Here is a 20,532-nt window from a genome sequence, read left to right on the forward strand (position 1 = left end):
CCGCCCCGCCCGGGCCGCCTGCCGCTGAGCGGCCCTCCCTCGCCGCGCCATGGCCACCATGGAGAAGCTCATGAAGGCCTTCGAGTCCCTCCGCTCCTTCCAGCAGCAGCAGCACAGCCCCGCCCCCCCCGCCGCCCCGCCGGAGGAGCCGCCCCAGAGGCCGTGAGTGGGGGGGGGGGCGCATTGGTGGCTCCAGCAGCTGCGGGGCTGAACCCTTCATGTGGCCGCTACGTTAACAAGAGGTCATCTGCATGTCTTGGCCTGGCCTCTGCGATCTTTGTCCAGCTGTGATACCGCAGCGCCGCTGGTCTTCCTTGAGGATCGGCTGGCAGGTTCTGGTTCTGGTTAGGAAAGGGCTAGACTAGAGGTATTTGCCAGAATCATCTGTCAGGTATAGCTCTGGGCAGCGATTTGGCCTGTATTTGGTTTTGTAATATTTCTGAGTTTCATTTTTTTGTAGGTAGCAGGTATAGAACAGGTATGCATTATGTCTTGAGAACTGAAGGCTAATTACCTTTTTTGAGCAGCAGCATTTTCTATATAATAATTAGGTAAGTGTTCCTGCAAATGAAAAAAATCAGGACTAAGCAAAGCGTTCAGTTTTCATGACTGGTTCTCTGTACTGCTAAAACAAGTTGTGGCAAATGAAGATTACTTCATTTCTACATAAAATGCATATGTTTTATTTACCATTCTAAGGTGGCTTTAAAAGTTAAAATACAGTAATTAAGCATCATGTATTTTTTTTAAATTATCAGTAAAATCCTTTCAGTGTACAAAGCAGTAGTAAAAGAAAAAGCTGGAAAGCAGGACAATTCCAAAAATAAGCCAATCAGTTATTTAAAAGCTTGAGTTAATAAGAGAGTCTTGATCTGGTCAGCACAGGAGGCACTGGGCACTTGTTTTTGAGAGGTCTTTCCATAGAAAGGGTAGTACTGTAGATGAGTCAGAGAGACACAGTTCATCTTTTAAGATACAGAACAAAGTATTTTTTGTGCACATTACCTGCCTTTTCCATTAATGGAAATTATTGCTGGGGTCCAAATTGTATGGAGGATTTAAGGAATTACGACGGAAGAATTAGTCAGCATGAACTGTCTTGAGAAAAGAAGCAAAACCCTGTTAACATATGAAGAGGAGTTGTTTAAGTAAACAGTATTCATACATGAGAAGTTGCCCAAGTACTCAAGATAAAGCTTAAATATTAGTTGGATACCCTTTCTAATTACTCATCTTGCATTTGAAGAAAAACTTTTCAAATTTGATCCTTTTATTTTAGAAGGAAAGACCTTTCTACTACCAAGAAAGATCGAGTGAATCATTGTCTAACAATATGCGAAAATATAGTTGCTCAGTCTCTAAGGTAAAATTGTATGCTTTTTTGGAGTGTGTTAATTGAAATGCTGTTGTGTTTTCTAGGGTTGATATATGCAGTGATAATTTCATTACATTATTTTGTAAGCTGGACAGGTGACCTATGCATGCAAGTCTAACAGTTGCAATTGCAAGGTATAATCTATGACTAGAAATTGATACATAACTTAAAATCTGTTTTCTTTCCTTTTGTGAAGCAAAAGAGAGGCTAGGAAAAAAGAAATGGGGAGGGCAGCATATTTCAAGCCCTGCAGCAACCTTGTCTGTGCCACTGCTTGATATTTTTGCCATATAGTGTGAAATGGGCTAGCTGCCCAGAGAAGACTTTGTCAAATATAGTTAGCCACAAAAGGGAGGGGCACCCAGTTGTACACCTGCCAATGATAGCTGGTACTCTGAGATAATGTAGAAACACAGGTGTGACTCCCATTGCACAGGGTTGGCATGTTGCCAGCCCTTTTCCTCTTCCTTGTTGTGTTCTCCTTTTAAGAGGACTTTTTTTGCATGCAGCTTCATATGACAGCTTTTTCTTGTCAAAGGTCAAGAATCAATGAAAAACCTTCAAGCCCTGCTTTCAGTCTCTCAGCTTCCTTTATTCTATTTTGGGGTTTTTAAAGCCTTTGCTTTCAGTTATAATTTAGGCTGAAGATAGTTAAAATTTAGGCTGTGATAATTCAGTAGTAATCTTTGTTATAAATGAGCTTTTGATCAATTTTCCCCTATTTTCCGTTGCATAGCTTCAGTGCTTAAACCAAGGCATTTTTGTTGCCATAAATGCTCAGAAGTGGATCTCTCTGCCTGGGTAAAATGGCATTTTTTTCCTGTTTATAAGATCTCTGCTTATATCCCCCTTCCCACTGCAGACCCTCTTGCAGGTGTCCATGAAGTCTGGGAGAAAGATTTTGGTGGGCTCCATTGGGAAGGGAGAGGTTGGAAAGTCTGTTCCACAAACATGGCGCTTAGGATCCAGCCCTAGGTCTTCAGCAGCATAGGTTATATATTAACAAGGCAGATTATGTATTAACATGTGTAGTTAAAAGCTGCTGTCTTGTTTGAACTTGTTTTGCTTTAATTGCAAGCTATTTTTTTCTTATGCATCTCCTGTAGTAACTTCCAGATTTTATCATAGGTGAATTTAAATTTTCATTCCAAGAAGATATTGGATTTATACCCCGCCCTTTACTCTGAATCTCAGTCTCAAAGCGGTCACAATCTCCTTTACCCTCCCCCCCCCAACAATCTCCTTTACCCTCCCCCCCTGTGAGGTAGGTGGGGCTGAGGGAGCTCTTACAGCAGCTGCCCTTTCAAGGACAACTTCTACGAGAGCTCTGGCGACCCAAGGCCATTCCAGCAGCTGCCAGTGGAGGAATGGGGAATGAAACCCAGTTCTCCCAGATAAGAATCCACACACTTAACCACTACACCAAACTGTCTCTCATTTCTAAGGGTTTTATAAATAGAGTTACTTTCAGAAGTTGTTCTAACTAGGTAGGTGTAGCCCAGTTTAACTTTTGTTTCTTTCCTTTAGAAATTCTCCAGAGTTTCAAAAATTGCTGGGCATCGCTATGGAACTTTTTCTACTTTGTAGTGATGATGCAGAATCAGATGTAAGGATGGTTGCTGATGAATGTCTCAATAAAGTTATAAAGGTATGTTTGTTTGGGTTTTTTGTAGTTTTATACGTTCCTCTGTTATGGGATGCTCATATATGTCTCTCATAACTGTGATCTCTGTGTTCCATTCTGGAGGCACACGATATGCCAACCCCACAGAAATTAAGTAGTTTTGGGACTGGAGACCACTTGAGAATTCTGGATTTGCCACTTTCAGTTTCATTAAGGAAGAAAGCTGGTATACAGATTTGATAAGGAGAGATGGAAGAGCTTGTGTCTGAGGATATCACTATACAAAATGCTTTCCTCAGCTGTTCCTGGATCTGTTCTACAGGTGTGGTCTGGGAGTTCCTTGCTCAGATCTTGATTTCCATTTTTGCAAGTTCCTGATTCAATTTTGGACCATGGCATCCAGGGAGATGGCATGCCTGCTGAAGAAACTCGCACGCGGTCACTGGCACACATTTGGTTTTCCCAGAGGGGCTAACGGTGACTCACCTGGACTGTTTTAGGTCTGGATAATCTTGCAGGGCAGGGGAAGCTGAAATCCTTTCCTATAGTCCCCAGGTCCTGAGGATGGAATTCCCAGACCATGTCTGTCTACTTATTTGATGGATGGATGGATAGATGGATGAGATTTATATCCCGCTCATCCCGCTGAGGCAGGCTCAGGGCGGGTAACAACATGAAGGCATATACATTGATCCATTGACGTGGGGATGTACATTGCTCTGTTACAGAAACAGTAAAGACATAATCTTTCTTTGAGATAGAGAGGATGTAATCAGACAAGCAGTTTTATTTTTTTGTTGTATCTCTGTTCTGTTACTTTGTTACGCTCTTGATTGTGCAGAATTGAGAAGGAGATTTAGATCTTGGTGGGAATGGTTTTGGCGATCTCAGCAACCAGCCTTCTCTCTCCTCCTCTGACCATTCCAGATTAAGCAGCCCCTTTGCTCGTGGGGCTCCTTCCACCTGGGGTGTCAGAGATTCAGTGTAGGGGATTCTCTCTCTCTCTCGGTGCTGATAATCGCCAACAGGGAGGAGAATGACAAGGGCGGCTATTTTGACTATCACTAGATTTTGCTGTATGAACACATGTTGGCTGGATGACTAAAACCAGGGGGGAAACAGAATGCTTCAGGTACACATGCTTTAGAGATGTGAAGGCCTGGGTGAGGAGAAACAAAACGGGGGTGGGGTGGGGACAGCCCCAATGACTTTCCCCCAGTTTTTCCAATGGAAAAATTGAAAATTCTGTGGCATTCTGGAAAAAAAACCTCCTGTGAAATATTTTCTCTTTTAGAATAAGTGAAATGCTTTTAAAAACAAGGTAGGCATGGTGTAGACATACACAGCTCAAAAATCCATTTCTATACCTAAAAAGATTCCTAATCTTCATGAGGACAGCATTCAGGGCTTTCATTGCTTCTCAGTTGCAGATCTTCTGTTGTCCTTTTGACCTGGCTCTTCCCTTGTAGTGGATTTTTTTTTCTCCTCTCCCTCAAACTACTGTGACAGATATACCTGGGACCTGCCTACCTTGGGGACCGTCTCTCCCCACATGTTCCCCAGAGAGTGCTGAGATCGGGGTCTCAGAACCTCCTTATAATCCCTGGGTCAAAGGAGGCCCATCTGAAAGTGACCAGAGACAGGGCCTTTTCGATTGCAGCCCCCTGTTGGTGGAACCAGCTCCCAGAGGAGGTGAGGGCCCTGCGGAACCTTGAACAGTTCCGCAGGGCCTGTAAAACAGCCCTCTTCCGGTTGGCATACAACTGATCGATACCGGGATGCCTGAATATTTACATCATAATATTGAACACTGGAATACTGGAAGAATTGACTTAAGGAAGAGGTAGCATAGTATATTGATGTGAGTTTTATGTATTTTTATGTATTTTATTGTATAGTCATTAATGTATTTTAAACTGATTTACTGTTAGCATTCTGTATTGTAAGCCACCCTGAGCCTGCTTTGGTGGGGTAGGGCGGGATATAAATCGAACAAACAAATAAATAAATACCCATGGACTGGGTAGCAAGTAGCTTATTGCCTTACTTTGCTGGAGGCAAAGAAAATCAGAAGGAGGCAGGGTGCACAAGGGTGCAGAAAGTGCACAAGGGACTCAGAGAAAACTCTGGAAGTTTCTTGAAAACTGAGTTCTCTCTCACCCATAGCCACAGAAGGAAGAGGACACATGTAGAAGATGATGATTTTGGATTTATATCCCGCCCTATACTCTGAATCTCAGAGTCTCAGAGCGGTCACAATCTCCTCTACCTTCCCCTCCCCCCCACACACACACAACAAACACCCTGTGAGGTAGGTGGGGCTGAGAGTGCTTTTACAGCAGTTGCCCTTTCAAGGACAGCTGCTATGAAAGCTATGGCTGACCCAAGGCCATCTCAGCAGGTGCAAGTGGAGGAGTGGGGAATCAAACCCAGTTCTTCCAGATAAGAGTCCGTGGACTTAACCATTACACCAAATTGTAGGAGGAACTAAGGTACGTGTGCTAAGATAGCATAGGATGCATCAGCTTTTGCAGTTTTCTCTTAAGTAATGGGTGTTTAGCTTATAGAAAACTTAGACATTTGTAATTTTAAAATAGTATGTCAAATGTTGAAATTTTGTATTCTAAGCAAGTTATACATAAAACATGTTATGCTGTTAGAGAGTCAAATTTCGATTTGATTGCAAACCAAAGCATTGCATGTACATTACATATATTTCAAGTATTACACGTATTTTAGGTTTTTCCGAAATTTCCCCCCATGATGTCAAAATTTCTGGAAATATAGCATCTCCACCATGGGGTTTTTGTTAATCAAATATGCTTGACATGTTTCTGTTAGCAAGGTGCTCAGTGAGTTACAAAAAAGATAAGAACGTATTAAAATCCACTATCACTCATGTATAAGTTAACATGCAGATTTCACTAACAGCATTACATCAGCCCCTGATGTGATGGTAGATGGTTCAAGGTCAAGGAGATGCTGCTGTCTTGTTACCTTTAGAAAGCAGTAGAATTTAAACTGATGCCTGTAGGTTCAATTGGACCCCTCCCCACACACACACCCAGAATATAAAAATGGCAAGCACTCACATCTTCATATTGGCTGATGAATGCCACCCTAAACTGGCAGTGCTGTGAAAAATAATGTGCACTCTGTTTCTGTCAGATAAATTGGCTTGCAGAGCAGGTTAAAAGTTTGGGAGTTCACAGAGACCCAGCCTTGCTGTTTGAAAAGCAGGTTGGCACAATGGCCAAGAGTTCCTTCTGTTAGCTTTGTCTGCCAACTCACCTTTCTTGGATTCAACTGATCAGTCCATGCTGGTCCATACTTTTGAAAACAGTCTGAAAACTGCAACTGGTTCAGATTGTGGCAGCCAGCAGAAATATATTTCCCACCAGTTTCTGAGTCCAATTCAGGGTCCAATGTGACCTTCAAAGCCGTTTATGGCTGAGGGCCCACAAATCAAAAGGACCCTTCCCAACCTTTGTGCCCCTGAGTTCTAGGTTGCCACCTACTGGCTGTTCTCCCATTCAGAGTGACCCACTTGACACTGACCAGGGCCCATTCCTCTTCCTTCGTTGTCCCCTCTTGGCTGAATGGTCTCCCTAAGGAGGTGAAGGGAGCAGAGTCTTTAGAAATATTCAGGAGATGCTGCAAGGCCATTTTATTTGCCAGGGCTTTTTACAGAGTATAACCTGCAGGCATCTTTTGGGGATAGGTGTGCATTCGAGGGCGGGTGGTGGTGGTTATTCCACTGATTTTAAATGATAATGTTTGAATTATGACTTGTAAGTCTTCTTGAGTCAAAGATAGAAATATTTTTAATAAATAAAATTATTGGCCTGTATAAGAATGGCAGTGCTTAATGGCAAGAGCCGTAGGGATCGTTTGTCTCTGCATTCGGACTAAGGCTGTTGGGCCTTCGTCTCCTGAGTCCTTCTCTGCCAGGACTGCTGCAGTTGGGTCTGTGGGCTGGGTGGCCTGGCTGTGTCCTTGCCTGCCCTTCTTCAAGCGTTTCATATCACTGCATTGAGTAGACTTGCAAGGTGGTCACTGCAAAACAGAATATGTTGAAAGAATGCTTATTGGTTGAATCGATGGTTTGGTTTCTTCTAGGCTTTGATGGATTCTAACCTTCCAAGGCTGCAGTTGGAGCTTTACAAAGAGATTAAAAAGGTGAGGGGGTTATTGATTGTAGTTTTAAATTTACTGTGATAAAAGGATATGAATGAAGAGTGGGATGAATCACGTGAAAGTGACACTTAAAGAGTGTGGTGACTAAGTGTTCTGACTTGTAATCCTGAAATTCATGTAGCTGCTAGTAAAATATTTCTTTATTACTGAGTTAGAAATAAACTGAATTGAGACAGAAGACATGTTCTTTAGAAGATTGGGTTGTGAATGAGTGCATTAAGGGTGAGCAAAAATACAGATCTTGAGGAAAAATGTAAAAAGCTTTTCATGAATTTGTTACAGGATACTAGAACAAAGTGCGCATACTCAGCATTAAGCTTTGTTGGTCTTAGAGGTGCCACTAGGCTCCTTTGTTCTGTTGCTTCAGAACAAGAGGGTGACCCACCTGAATCTGTTCTTAAAAGCCGTTGCAGATCATTGGCCCGAAGGTCAGATATCATAGTGATGGTAATGATCGCTGTTGTAGACCACTAGATTAGTAGTTAGGCAATACTCTGGGGACAGGAGGTTGGAAAAATACTACCAGCATTGCAGAATAAAAAGTAGTACCAGGTGGCTGCTGCAGGGATGCATTTCAGAGTCTGCTGGAGCCGCAGTCTGGCAGCAGGGCTTGGGTTCCTCACTCCTTCTGTGGGCTGCAATCAAACCAGTTGACCTGAGGAATGCTTGAAAATGCACACATCTGGAAACAAGAAAGAATGTGTTGGAGTTAAGCGTCTTTTTATCTAGTGAGGGTGTGCATTTTGTGAAGTCTGTGAACCGAAAAGTGAAAGTTCACCAATTCTGGATTCTTGCAATGTAGTTGCTGACATGGAAATAAAATAATTAGGCTTAAAGATGTCTTAATTATGAGGAGGGGGGGTCAGAATACAAATGTAATAAGAGCCTGTATGGTACAGTAGTTTGGGTGCTGGACTAGGATGTGGGAGGCCCAGGTCCAGTTCTCCACTCCGTCCTGGAAGCTTGCTGGGTGCCCTTGAACCAGTCGCATTCTCTCTGCCAAATCACCCTCATAAGGGCTGCAGCAGGAGGTGGAGATGGAAAAATCCTACTCTCTCATTGGGAATACCTTCTGTTTTTCGGAAATTACTGGTGGGTTCAGGTTTAAAATGAACCTTTGCCTTAGATGTCTATATACATACCTGATTTTCCTGTTTTATTTGCAAAATAAAACCATTGCTTAAAAGATGGCTAACAGATGTTCTCAATGATATCTGGCTAGAATGGTGCTTCTCGAAGTCTGCGTGCTGCCCTTTGGAGGTTTGCTGAACTTGCACATCTTGTTCGCCCCCTGAAATGCCGGTGAGATCACTCTTTTAATCCTGTATACCTATTTTTGTCAAGCCAGAGTAGGATGGTAGAAAGGTGACTTTCCTTGCTGGAAAGAACCTGGGAACTTCTGCTACTTGTGAGGAGGCCCCTGAGAACATCTGGATTGGATTGCCAAGAAGGGTTCCTTTTAGAGCCGTGCTGATGTCAGGCTAACTTTACCGATTAGAAGATTATTAAAATAATAGTCTTGCTCCACCAAGTTGTCTTTAATTATTCTGCCTTCCATGACAAATGGTGTGTCTGGCACAAAGCAGTTTGTCCTTTATCCAAAGGTGGCCCAGTATGGAATGGAAAGGCATGGGTTATTCTGCTACAAACCCCGGGGGTTCAACATTCAAAACGCTCTAAGGTGACACTCTTGAAAGTTAGTAAGGTTTTTGCATTTCTGTTGCACGGACTAATTACAAGTTAAGGACACAATAGAAAACTAACTTCCGTCATGTTGAGTGATTGAGCTCTTGCTTTAATATAGATATTGAATTCGTTTTAAGTCAGAGGTACCATGACTAGAATTTGGGCAGAGGCCCGGAGACCTTGCTTAGCAGAGGACCTCCAAATGCAGCTAGTAACTAAAATATGCACCAAACACTACACAGTCTCTAGCTGTCTGCAACAGCTTGTGAGAGTAGGGGCACATTGTTGTCTCCCAGGTCCGTGATGACACAGGCAGAGGTAATGCAGGAACCCCAGTTTTATTCACTACAGTAATTTGTCTAAAACACATAATGAGTAATGCCATTGGCTATCCCTAAACTGTCTCACCTGGAGCCCCACTCAGCAGGATTTGGATTTTTGCACATACAGTCTTTTCTCCCCACCAAGTTTCCTTTCCTTCTCTTTGACCAGCATGCTCTTCCTTGCTGCATCCTTCCGGCTCAGGGCCCTTTCCTTTATGTGGCCTCTGCTTGGGACCATAGCCTGGGCTAACCAACCCTGCCCCTTGCCTGGCAGTCCCCAGGGGCAATGGTCATACTTAGCGGAGTGTGCTTGGTGTAAACAAAGCCATTAAATACCTGATAATATTCTCTCCTTCCTCCACCCCATGCGTAATTTTATAACATTGTAAACCTCTATCATGTACTCCTTAGTCACCTTTTTCTAAAGTGAAAGTGCAAGACTCATAGAAAAGGTGCTCCAGTCCCCCTGCAAGCACATCGCAGTCTTGGCTGTTTTGTACTCAGTCCCTTTCCTAGTAATCCCCAGCATGGAGTTTGCCTTTTCACTACTGCTGCACACTTGAGAGATGCATTACAACCGCAGGAGCTCTTTCAGTCTCATCCAGTTGATACCTGATCAGACCCATGTAAATGTTATTTACTTCACAAGGGCCTCAGGGCAGCTCACAACATATAAAATAATAATTTAAAAGATTATATAAAACAGTCAAACAAGATGGCATTAAAAACACTACCAGTCTGACATTTCCTCTAGGATTTTTAACAGATGGAATAGATAGCCTGATTTACAGGCGTTTTTAAGCAGTTGGTGGTGGGTACCCTGATATACAACAGTGCCCCATAGATGATGATAACAGTATTTGCAAGGCACTGGGCAGGGGAGGCCAAGATGGTTTAACACCCACCACCTCAACCAAAGGCCTGGCAGAAGTTTAAAATTTTTGCTCCAGTGTGCATCGCATACATTGCCATCCTGAGTTCTTGGTGTGCACTGGGGTGGTAATTGCATTGCTTGCTACGGTCAGGTGGAACTGAGTGGAGAGGTGGCAGCTGTTCTCCTTATGCCACATGTATGAGGCTACTGTGCTTGGACAAGGGGTTGACATTCACTATTTCCCAGAAGGACCTGCTGCCATTTGCCTAGGTGCATTTCTTTCATAGGGATTGTTCAGCAACTGCATGAGTATGAAGAAGCTACTTGGCTTTCATATGGCTGCTCCTGAGGGCACCCTTTTAAGTTCAACATCATCTAATGTTTCATGTTTTCCCCCTCAGGCCTTATTTAGTCAACCTGTTGCCCTGTCTAACACGGGTGTGCAAACGGCCTGAAGAATCAGTACAAGAGACGCTGGCTGGAGCAGTACCAAAAATCATGTCAGCTTTTGGAAACTTTGCAAATGACAATGAAATTAAGGTACAGTTTTTTTCTTTATAGTATACCAGATAATGTATAATAGTACATAACATTTTTACAAACAATAGCTACATTGTTGTTTTGGAGTATGCAAAACAGAAAGACTAATTAGTGGGACAGGGAAGCAAGAGGATAAGTTCTATAGAGTGGATGTAGCCAGTGCTGGCATCTAGGTGGGTCAAGAATATTTGTGGCTTGGATTATTTTTAAACTCTGTTCCTGCTGTTTTGTCTAGAAACAAAAGGTTGTGCTTGTTGTCAGAGGTGATATTTTTGTATTCTCTCCTATCTGGAATTGGTGAAATATAACATAAACATGTTACATCAAGGCATGCTCTGACAAGAAATCCAAAATTGCAGGATTCCATCTTTATTTCATTTTTGTGAAGTTGAATAATGGTGGTATTCTTTGTAGGCTGTCTCACATCTCTCCTCTTTATACTTGCGGATGCTCTCGCAAGGTGGCAGACCCTTTTCCCCAGTTCATTGTCACACAAATATTTTGCCGGTTTCTTTGTCATTTAGTACTCATATCATTTGTTTGTAGTTCACACACTAATGTTTCAGACTGAACAATGACAACGGATTGCCTGCTCAGTGTTAGCCCTGATGCCAGCTGCCTTGCAGATTCTCCTTGCATGAGGCCACCCGAAGGATCTTCAGGCAGAAAGATTTGAATAGTTTTGGTCGCCAGAAAGTCATATAGCCCTGGCCACAAGTTACGGGGAACGCGTGTAATCCATGTGTGGTGTACACTTTGTATGCATGTTGAGTAATTTTCACGTTACAGTCACTGCCTGTACAGCTGAACATGTAAAACAAATCCCTTATTTATCCAGGTACAGAACCCTGGTTTCACTAGTTAAGTGAAAGTGCAGACAGGTGTATTCACATATGGGAAGGATGTATGTGCGTTCATTGCAGCATGTGAACAGGGCTACCGCTCCTCAGCTGAATCAACAGGGGCAGCTGAACAGTTCCTCCATCAGTGAGGTTCTGCGTTCAGAATCCTTCCTCAAATAACACCCAGTTCTTTGCCAGTGCTGAAGATGGAGGTCTTTTGTGGCGTTTCAGGGATAATTGATGGGCGGACATCTGATAGCGAGCACTATGGACTGCTTATTTAATAATGGATTGGATAACAGGTTTAATTAAATCTAAGTCTGGAAGATTGCTAACACTGGGATGCAGGTATAACTGTAACACATTTTACTCACAACGTTGCTTCAAAGCACATGACAGTCTAATAAAATTAAGTTTAGATCTTTTTGCAGATATGCAAAATGTTGAGAGGAGTTTCTTTGTCCGTAGGCTTTATTGAAGACTTTTGTAGCTAACCTCAAGAGCAGTTCTCCTACTATCCGTCGAACAGCAGCTGCATCGGCTGTGAGCATCTGCCAGCATTCACGAAGAACTCAGTATTTCTATACTTGGCTACTGAATGTACTGCTTGGTAAGGTGCCAAAACATAGCTTTTTTTGTTTGGTAGCCATATCCAAGCCCCTTTCATAAACACTGCTTATTCTGTAAAGCAGTACTGGTTTCCCCCCTGATGCACAGTTGCATGTACAAACCCTGTTATCCTGATGTTAGGGAAAATAGACCCTGGAGTTTGCTGCCACTCACGTCCATGATTACAGCAAATAAAATATTAGTCCATACAAGCTCAGTATGCAAGGAAAAGAATTTAACATGTAGCTCATCCTGGAAAATGCTCTAGTTTGATGTTTACCTGGCAATATTAAGAAGACTGAGACTCCTTTGGAGATTTCTGTTGACCTCTCATGGTCTGATAGTTGCTGGTATGCATGTGTCTCCCAAGGGGACGGGGCAGCAGTGGTCTTTCTGGACTGCTTTTTACTTGCTTCGAGAAATCTGGAGCTTCGTAAGATGATCCTGGTCAGTTCCCCATGGATGCATGCAGCCCATTAATGAAAGTGCTTCGGCTCTTGCACCCTGAAGCCTCCCCTCTCACTATTATTACTCCCTGCGTCTTCTGAATCTCAGAATGGTTCAGGGCACTTTAATGGGGAGAACGTGGAAAGATGATCCTTCCTCAATGATGGTTCAGGGCAAATCCCACAACAATGTATGCCAGATGCTTGTTTTTTTAAAATAGAATGTCCTTAAATGGTAAGTTGTGTAGTGAGAAGAGCCTAGACATTTGTCTGGTGTTGCCTGGAATACCTGAGAATGGCACAGAATCCCAGAGCTCCTAAGAAAGCGTAGCCTTTCCCATTCAGTTAAGAGAGAGAGATACTATGTATAACATGCATGTGCAAATCAAGAAAGGCAGACAAGACATTTTCAGTGCAGGCGGCCTTTCATTGATTCTGTATTAAGCAAAGGTTTAAGACTGATATGCCTGCTAACCAGGCAGCATGGAGCAGCGATTAAGAGCAGTGAACTCGAATCAGGAGAACTGGATTTGATTCCCCACTCCTCCTCTGCAAGACTCCTGCTGCATAACCTTGGACTGGCTCCCAGTCATGCAGAACTCTCTAGCCTCCCCTTCCTCACAGGCAGTGTTCCCTCTAAGCTGAGTTAGCATGAGCTAGCTCACAGATTTTTAGCCTCCAGCTCACACATTTTTGTTTTAGCTCAGGAAAAATGGCTCCAGAGCACACTAATTTATGCAGTAGCGCACAACTTTACTGCCAGGAGCTCACAAAGTAGAATTTTTGCTCACAAGACTCTGCAGCTTAGAGGGAACATTGCTCACAGGGTGTCTGTTTTGGAGAGAGGAAGGGAAGGAGATTGTAAGCTCCTCTGAGGCACCTTCGCGTAAAAAAAAAGCAAGGTATAAAAACCAAGACGTCTTCTTAAATGAGATGCTGTTTGTATTTTATTTATTGTATGGCAATGTGGGATGTGTGTGTATCTCACAGAGCACTGGTGGAGATACTGTGTTTAGGGCTAAGAGACTTCAGATAATAGAATAAATATATGGGAGTTGCCCCCTTTTTCAGACACTTTCCATGTGAGTACAGGTTGTCCTTTTCAAATTTTGGAAAGTTCAGATGTTGACCTGCCAAGGGATATCCCCCATGCTGGGAGTGGGACACAAGAGTCTCAAAAGCTAGCAACTCACCTTTCTATTGTTGATTCTAAGAGACAGAAAGAAGATCCTTAATCGTCTTGGATGACAATTTGATAAACTTTCCTTGGCTATCTTCATGAGTTGTGGGAATTGACATGTTGGAATTAAAATAGGACAGCAATCCAGAAAATGTTTACTATCCCAATTTACAGCAGAGAGAACCAGAGTTCATGAAAAGGTTGCTACCTGCTCTTGGGTTCTTCTGAGAAAATGGATTGGTGATGTATCTTCTAAATCACAATTATTACCTTTGCAGGTTTATTGTCTCCCATAGAAGATGAATATCCTACTGTTTTAATTCTTGGAGTGTTGCTCACTTTAAGGTATCTAATACCTTTACTGCAGCAGCAAGTGAAAGATACAAGTCTGAAAGGTAGCTTTGGTATGATACGAAAAGAGACTGAGATTTCTCCTTCCTTGAATCAACTTATACAGGTAGGAATAAAATGTTGGATGCTACTATTTTAGTCGATGAGCCAATGTGTATTTAAAGTTTAACTTTTACATTGGTTATAAAATGTGCTGCTTCTTACTTCAGCTTTATCAGAGGAGATTAGAACTAGAGAGAATGATTGTATGATTCTCTGAATCAGTCCTCACAGGAGCCTGCTCCCTTGTGAGGGAGAGAAGACTGCTCAACCAAACAGAACTTTGCTCCCTCCCCCCTTTTCTTTTTGCTGTCAAGTCATAATTGACTCCTGGTGACCCCAGGACCAAGGCAAGAACCATCCAGGGGTCGTTTGCGGTTTCCTGCCCCTGCCTAGCAACCCTGGATTTTCTTGGAGGGCTCTCCCCAGAGTACTAACCAGGGCTGACTCTCTGAGATCTCATGGGATAGGGCTGGCCTGGGTTATCCAGGTCCCTTTTTTCTGCTCCCCTAAAACCAGCTTTCCAAATTGCTGCTTGCATCTGACGGCCTCAAAGGAAATCTGCACCGGAGTGGTCTGATCTCAGGCTCCTTTCTTCTGCTGCCTTTAAAGCTTGGCTTGGGCACCTCCCTAATTGAGCATTGAGGTGTTTAACTGCTGCCCCCCACCTGGTCTCTCTTTTTAGATAAATGTGACTGATTGTGGCAAATGGTGCATCACAGAGTTCAAACTCCAGTGTCCAGACTAAAAAGAAATTATTAGCAAAATGGAAAGCATTGCTCTCTTATGCTATCCAGAAAACTTAGTCAGGTTCTGCAGAAGAGCAATAGAACCACGTATCCTCTTTCCCTAAACTCTTTACGTACTTCAAAGGATGTTAATTTAAAGTAGGCCATTTATTCTTGCAACTGTACTTTGTCAAAAGTAGTTCATTACCTCACATCTCAGAAATGGGATTTGTTATCCTTTGACATGTGGTCAAACGAGTCCTTATGAAGGCTTAGTCCTTCATGGCTTAAGATAAAATGGATAAAGCAGTTAACTGCTTCATTGTGGTCAGGGAGTCTATAATTTCCCCTCAGCTACCCCTTCATGGTTCATCTTCCTCTTCCTGTTAAAAGGGGACCAATATTCTCTACTCTTTGGTCGTTTGAACTATGTATTCTGAGGTGTGACTCTCTAGCTGGGTGTCTTCTGTCCTTCCCAAGCCAGAGCCATCTGCATATCCAAAGCACTCAGTGGCCCTATTCCCAGTGCTTTCCCATGGCTAGCTGTTAGCCTGTAGAAAAGCATCTTGGGGCGTGTAAAGCATGCAGACTGGCTATTGAAGATCTGGGTTTTAGGGAATTCCTTTACAAGGGCATTCATGGTTTCTGTCTTATTCAAGGAAACTGAGTTCATAGTCTAGCATCCCCTTCCTTCTAAGCCTTTGAAGGTGCTCCAAATAAAGATTCTTATTTTGAATTTATACTTTTCAGGTAATTTTTAATATTAGCCATACCCTTGGTACCAAAAATTATAGTAAATTATGGGTAGCTTCCAGTTTTAAATCAGTGGAGTTTTTAATTGGGGAAGGCAATGGCAAACCACCTCGTAAAAAGTCTGCTGTGAAAACGTCGTGATGCGACGTCACCCCAGAGTCAGAAATAACTGGTGCTTGCACAGGGGACTGCTTTTTTTTTTAAACTTCAATTTAGTTTTTAAAATCTTAACAGAAAATTAAAAGAATGTGTATTGATTTTAATGATTCTAATGTGCTGTTCCAGGTTTAGTTAGTGCATGCTTTAAAAGCCATGTAATGAGCACCCATTCCTTTCCTAGAGCTTTCGTGACCATTCTTATGTCATCCCTGCATTGCCCTAAAAGCTGCTTTTGGAAGCTCTCTGTGTGTGTTGGGAGGGGGGAGCCATTAGACGCATCATGAGAAGCGCAAGTTGGAAACCAAATAGCGACACTGGGGCACAGTCATCTGTGGCATCTGAGACTAATTGTGCTCCTTGGCGTCTAGGTTTATGAATTGACCCTACATTATACTCAGCATCGGGATCACAATGTTGTGACTGGCGCTTTAGAGCTACTACAGCAGCTCCTCAGAACACCTCCTCCTGAGCTCCTCCTGGCGTTGACCACTGCTGGGGGTATTGCCCAGGTTGGTGTATCCAAGGATGAGGCTTCCAGCAGAAACCGCAGTGATAGCATAGCAGAACTTATAGGTAAGCTGTTTATTTCAACTTCTTCTCTGTAATAAACCGATGTCAAATTTTCCGTTAAAATTCCTGTGTTTCAGTTAAAATTTCTACATTTATAGTAATGTTTTTAAAGTTCCTAAAAAGAGCTATTTGTAGTAGCAGTAGTAATAACAATAATAATGATTTTAATAATAAAGTTTAACCAAAATACCTTAATCAGCTTTTGAGTTCTTGTAAGACTTGCTTAATGTCTTGGTGGCTGTGTTGTATTTCTTTTGATAAAATATTTCCTCTTTAATTGCTAACGTATTGCAAAATGATTGTTTTCCTCTTTTTCTGATTGGATTTCTAACAATCAGTAATGATTTTTGATCAATTTGTTCACACTTAATAGCAGTGACAAGTTTGCAGCGTGAGGTTTACTACTATATAGAAGTTAGATTCAGGGGGGTCTGAAGCAACAGAACAAAGTCTGAGTCCAGGGGCATCGTGAAGACCAACACGGTTGAATTCTGGGTATGAGCTTTTGTGTGCAGGCTCTGCCCAGAGTTAAAATTTGAGTGTCTTCAAGGTGCCGCTGCACTTAAACTTTGTTCTGTTGTTTCCGACCAGCATGGCTACTCACCTGGATCTGACTGCAGTGCCTGTGCACACAGAAGCTTCTACCCAGAATTAAACTTCGTTGATCATAAAGGTGCCCCAGACTCAAGCTTTGTTCTGTTGCTATATAGAAGGTCACTTTTTTGTCAGTAAATGATAACATATAAGAGAAAGTATTCTGGACGGTAGTTAGCAAATTTATTCTTTTGTTATCTCAGTTTTGGAGGCTGTTAGAATTCTCTCTTGATGTTTGCTCTGATCTGTGGCTTGATCTGTCACTTTCTGTGATTTGCAGCTGGAGGGGGGTCTTCATGCAGCCCTGTTTTCCCCAGAAAACCAAAAGGTGATTATATATAGGCAATCACAATCTTTATAGTTTCTGACTTTTTTTGCTTTTGTGCCTTGTTACACACTGGTCTTCATTCACGTATCTTGGTCGGCTCTTCTTTAATTACATAACCGTCGTTAAGGGAGTTCTAAAGGTTGGTGTTTTCTTGACTTTAATTTATTGCTGCTGCTAATAGTTTTTCAAAAAATAAAGTCTTTCAAACGCTGCTTGTTGCTGTCATCAAGATTACGTTATTAATGTCCATAAGACCATAGCACAGTGATCTCTAAAAGTGCACCCTTTTGACGACACCTTGTCTTGAATGAAATGCACACATTATTTTCTTTTTTACATACTTTTTATTTTGGTTTTAATAGTCTCTGAAATTTGCTTCATTCTTATGTCTGTCTTGTATTTCAAACTCTTCTTTACATAGAATGGGTTGAATCCTTTGAACTATGAGCAGAATGAATATAGAATTCATAGAATGGGTTTTCCCCAGGCCGTTTCCTTCATATGCCCCCCCTGACACCGCCCCCCCCCCCCCGCTCTTGACAGTCGGGCTGCCCTCAGAAACAACTGGGTGTTGTGGTGGTGCCAGCGTGATAGAATGGCGAGAGTGCTGAATTGGGACTGGGAGACCCAGGTTGAAATCCACTTGCCAATAAAATTTGCAGGGTGACCTTGGGTCTCTCTCCCCCCACCTTTTCTTCTTAGCATACCTTACAATGCTGTAGTGGACATGCATGGAAGAAAGAGCCATTTATGCCTCCTTAAGCTGCACTTGTGCTTTCCATTCTTAACATTGCCTTACTACTGCTTAGCTTAGAGTGGAGATCCTTTTGTGGCTAAAAATATGCTGCAGTATTTTAACAAGAGGAATCCCTTGTTCCTTAGAGCATAGATGTGGTCCCCCCAGAGTGGCTTGTTTCATGCAAGTTGTTTTCTTGCATATTTCTTCAGTGGGATAAGCACTGTTGCACATTCTCATACAGAAGACATGATTTATTCTCTAATAAATGTGGATGTCGGGCTTTCTGGTAAATACTGCAATGGTATATTGCAGGGGTGGCCAACGGTAGCTCTCCAGATGTTTTTTGCCTACACCTCCCATCAGCCCCAGCCAGAATGGCCAATGGCTGGGACTGATGGGAGTTGTAGGCAAAAACATCTGGAGAGCTACCGTTGGCCACCCCTGGTATATTGAATTCCTTGAGACCTGTGATTTTGCTGACGGCTTCCTGTCCCTCTTTGTTGCCAGATGTTGCCCTCCAGTAGAAGCACTTTAAAGCAAAACCAGATCCATATAGGAAAGCATCTCTGTCAGCAGTCCCATTTTGCCTTAGTGCAGGGAGGGACAACCTTTAGCTGTATGGCTTCTCCACCAGCAGTGAAAGGTCTCCAGAAGTGAGTTAGTCCCTCCCCCCCCTCACACACACATGCATTTGTTCTGCAGGCAGGGCTAAGGGGTCAGCTCCAGGGCACACTTGCCTGGCTCTCTTTCAGATGAACTTCTACAACTGAACAAAACTGAAAGTAGCTTAGAGAGCAAGGGCAAATCAAAGAGGATCGTAGGCTGACGAGATGCTCAGTACTCCAAAAGACATTGGGCCTGGTGCCCCGACGTCTGTCCATTGCATTCTGCCAGGATGCCAAGACAGAGTCAGTAGTGCTCGGCTGAGCCTCTGGGCACCAGGCCATCTTCTCCTAGGGCAAGTGTCGTTTCTGTGCTGAGGGAATGGCTGCGATTCCTCCTGCAGAGATTTCATCCACGCTGGCTTGTGTGAATGTCCAGTGCCCCAACCACCAAAAGAGCTTGCCAGAATCTCTCCGCCCCGCCCCCCCCCCCCCCCCGGTTGAGACAAGTGTTTCAAATGGCTGCTGCCTCTGCCTTAGGAAAATGGGACCACATTTGATTCTAATTTGCCAGCCTCCCCTCCCCACGCCCTGGTGCAATTCAAGCAGGCAGGAGCTCATCTGAGGCTTCACAGCGCATAATTATGGGTTGACAATGAGACTTCCTGTGCAGAGAGAGTAATCAGACCAGGAGCTGCAAAGATCCCGGGTTCTGCATCCCCCTTTTCCTCCCCTCAAGGGTTTTTGATGGGATGTTATCCTCATCGTCTTCCTCCCTTAAGGAGAAGAGGAAGTGTGTTCAGGAGGGAAAGGATACTACTGAATTTATTGAGGATTTGAGACAATATTAGGGACGGGGAAGCTTCCCCTAAGCAGATATTAAATCTGGTGACAGACGAACAGCAATAACAGCCAGAAGTCAAAGAGATCTCCTTCATTGTGGAGGAAGAGTTGTGTGTATGTAGGGAAAATCTGGAGAAAGGGAGACTGCTTGCAGTTAGGCAACCGAGTGAAAAGGGGGAATATCCCTGGAGGGAAAAGATGGGTGGGTGACAGTGTGCAGTTCAGGACCAGGTGATGAAAAGCAGGCCCAGGATGCAAAGGAAGGGAAAGCTCCGTAGAGTAAGGAAGGAGACAGACTGTGGGGTTGGACTAACAGATAGAATCCAGAAAGGTTTGGGGACTGAGAGGTGGTTTTAGTCGCATTGAGAAGGGGCAGTGTCTTTGCTCTGGCAGGATGGGGGTCGGGCTAGAAACATGGAATCTTATTGGATGGTTTGAATTTTAAGAGACTGGAAATTAGAAAGAATGTCCCCATATGGGTATAATCTAGAAATCTGGGGAAAGTCAACCCCAGGTGATTAGACGACCTGAGAGCTGTCCAGTTCAGGCCTGTTGTCCAAAGGCTGGGTAGTGGCTTGAAGACCATCCGTGGGGCTGTTATTCAGGTGCTAAGAAATGGCTGATGGCCCTGAGTTCACTTGGGATTCGTTTCAGAGGGCAGCACTGTTGGTCTGTGGTGCAGTGGCTGGATTGGAGTCACCTTAGAGATGAGTGAGATTTTTTGCAATTGCCTTAACCTGCTTCTCCAGTAATGACACTGGATCCAGTATAACTCCAAGGCTCTTAACTGAGTCAGCAAGGGTCAGCTGAACTCCACTGAAAGTGGGGAGAACAGTGTCCCTCCAGGCCTCCACCTTCCCAGTAAGCGTTATCTCTGTCTTCCCAGAGTTTCAATTTGTTCACTTTCAGCCAATTAACCGCAGCAGCCAGGAGATTTGGATAAGACTTTCTTCCAACTCAGCCTAGCCAATAAGGTGGTCGCTTATGTAGATACAGCTGATCTGGCCACCTGGATCCCTGCCATAGTAACATCGAGACTAGGCTATTCTCATGCGCTATAGATTGGTCTTCCTTAAAATCAACATGGAGACTTCAGCTGTTGCAGAATGCCACAGGCTGGCTGTCATTGG

General features: G+C 43.4%; 1 protein-coding gene across 1 annotated transcript in view; it reads left to right on the forward strand.

The window, feature by feature from the left end:
- The first annotated feature begins 49 nt into the window (after positions 1–49).
- HTT (huntingtin) overlaps positions 50–20,532 on the forward strand; it is a 149,969-nt gene continuing 129,486 nt past the window's right edge. Inside the window, exons 1-10 of the mRNA XM_060247262.1 lie at positions 50–162; positions 1,280–1,363; positions 2,903–3,023; positions 7,119–7,178; positions 8,419–8,498; positions 10,481–10,619; positions 11,930–12,071; positions 13,975–14,153; positions 16,095–16,299; positions 17,171–17,218. Of these exons, the coding sequence (XP_060103245.1) occupies positions 50–162; positions 1,280–1,363; positions 2,903–3,023; positions 7,119–7,178; positions 8,419–8,498; positions 10,481–10,619; positions 11,930–12,071; positions 13,975–14,153; positions 16,095–16,299; positions 17,171–17,218 (1,171 nt within the window). The remainder of the gene's footprint in view (positions 163–1,279; positions 1,364–2,902; positions 3,024–7,118; positions 7,179–8,418; positions 8,499–10,480; positions 10,620–11,929; positions 12,072–13,974; positions 14,154–16,094; positions 16,300–17,170; positions 17,219–20,532) is intronic.

The sequence above is a fragment of the Heteronotia binoei genome, chromosome 9, assembly GCF_032191835.1.
Source record: "Heteronotia binoei isolate CCM8104 ecotype False Entrance Well chromosome 9, APGP_CSIRO_Hbin_v1, whole genome shotgun sequence".
Lineage (NCBI taxonomy): Eukaryota > Metazoa > Chordata > Lepidosauria > Squamata > Gekkonidae > Heteronotia > Heteronotia binoei.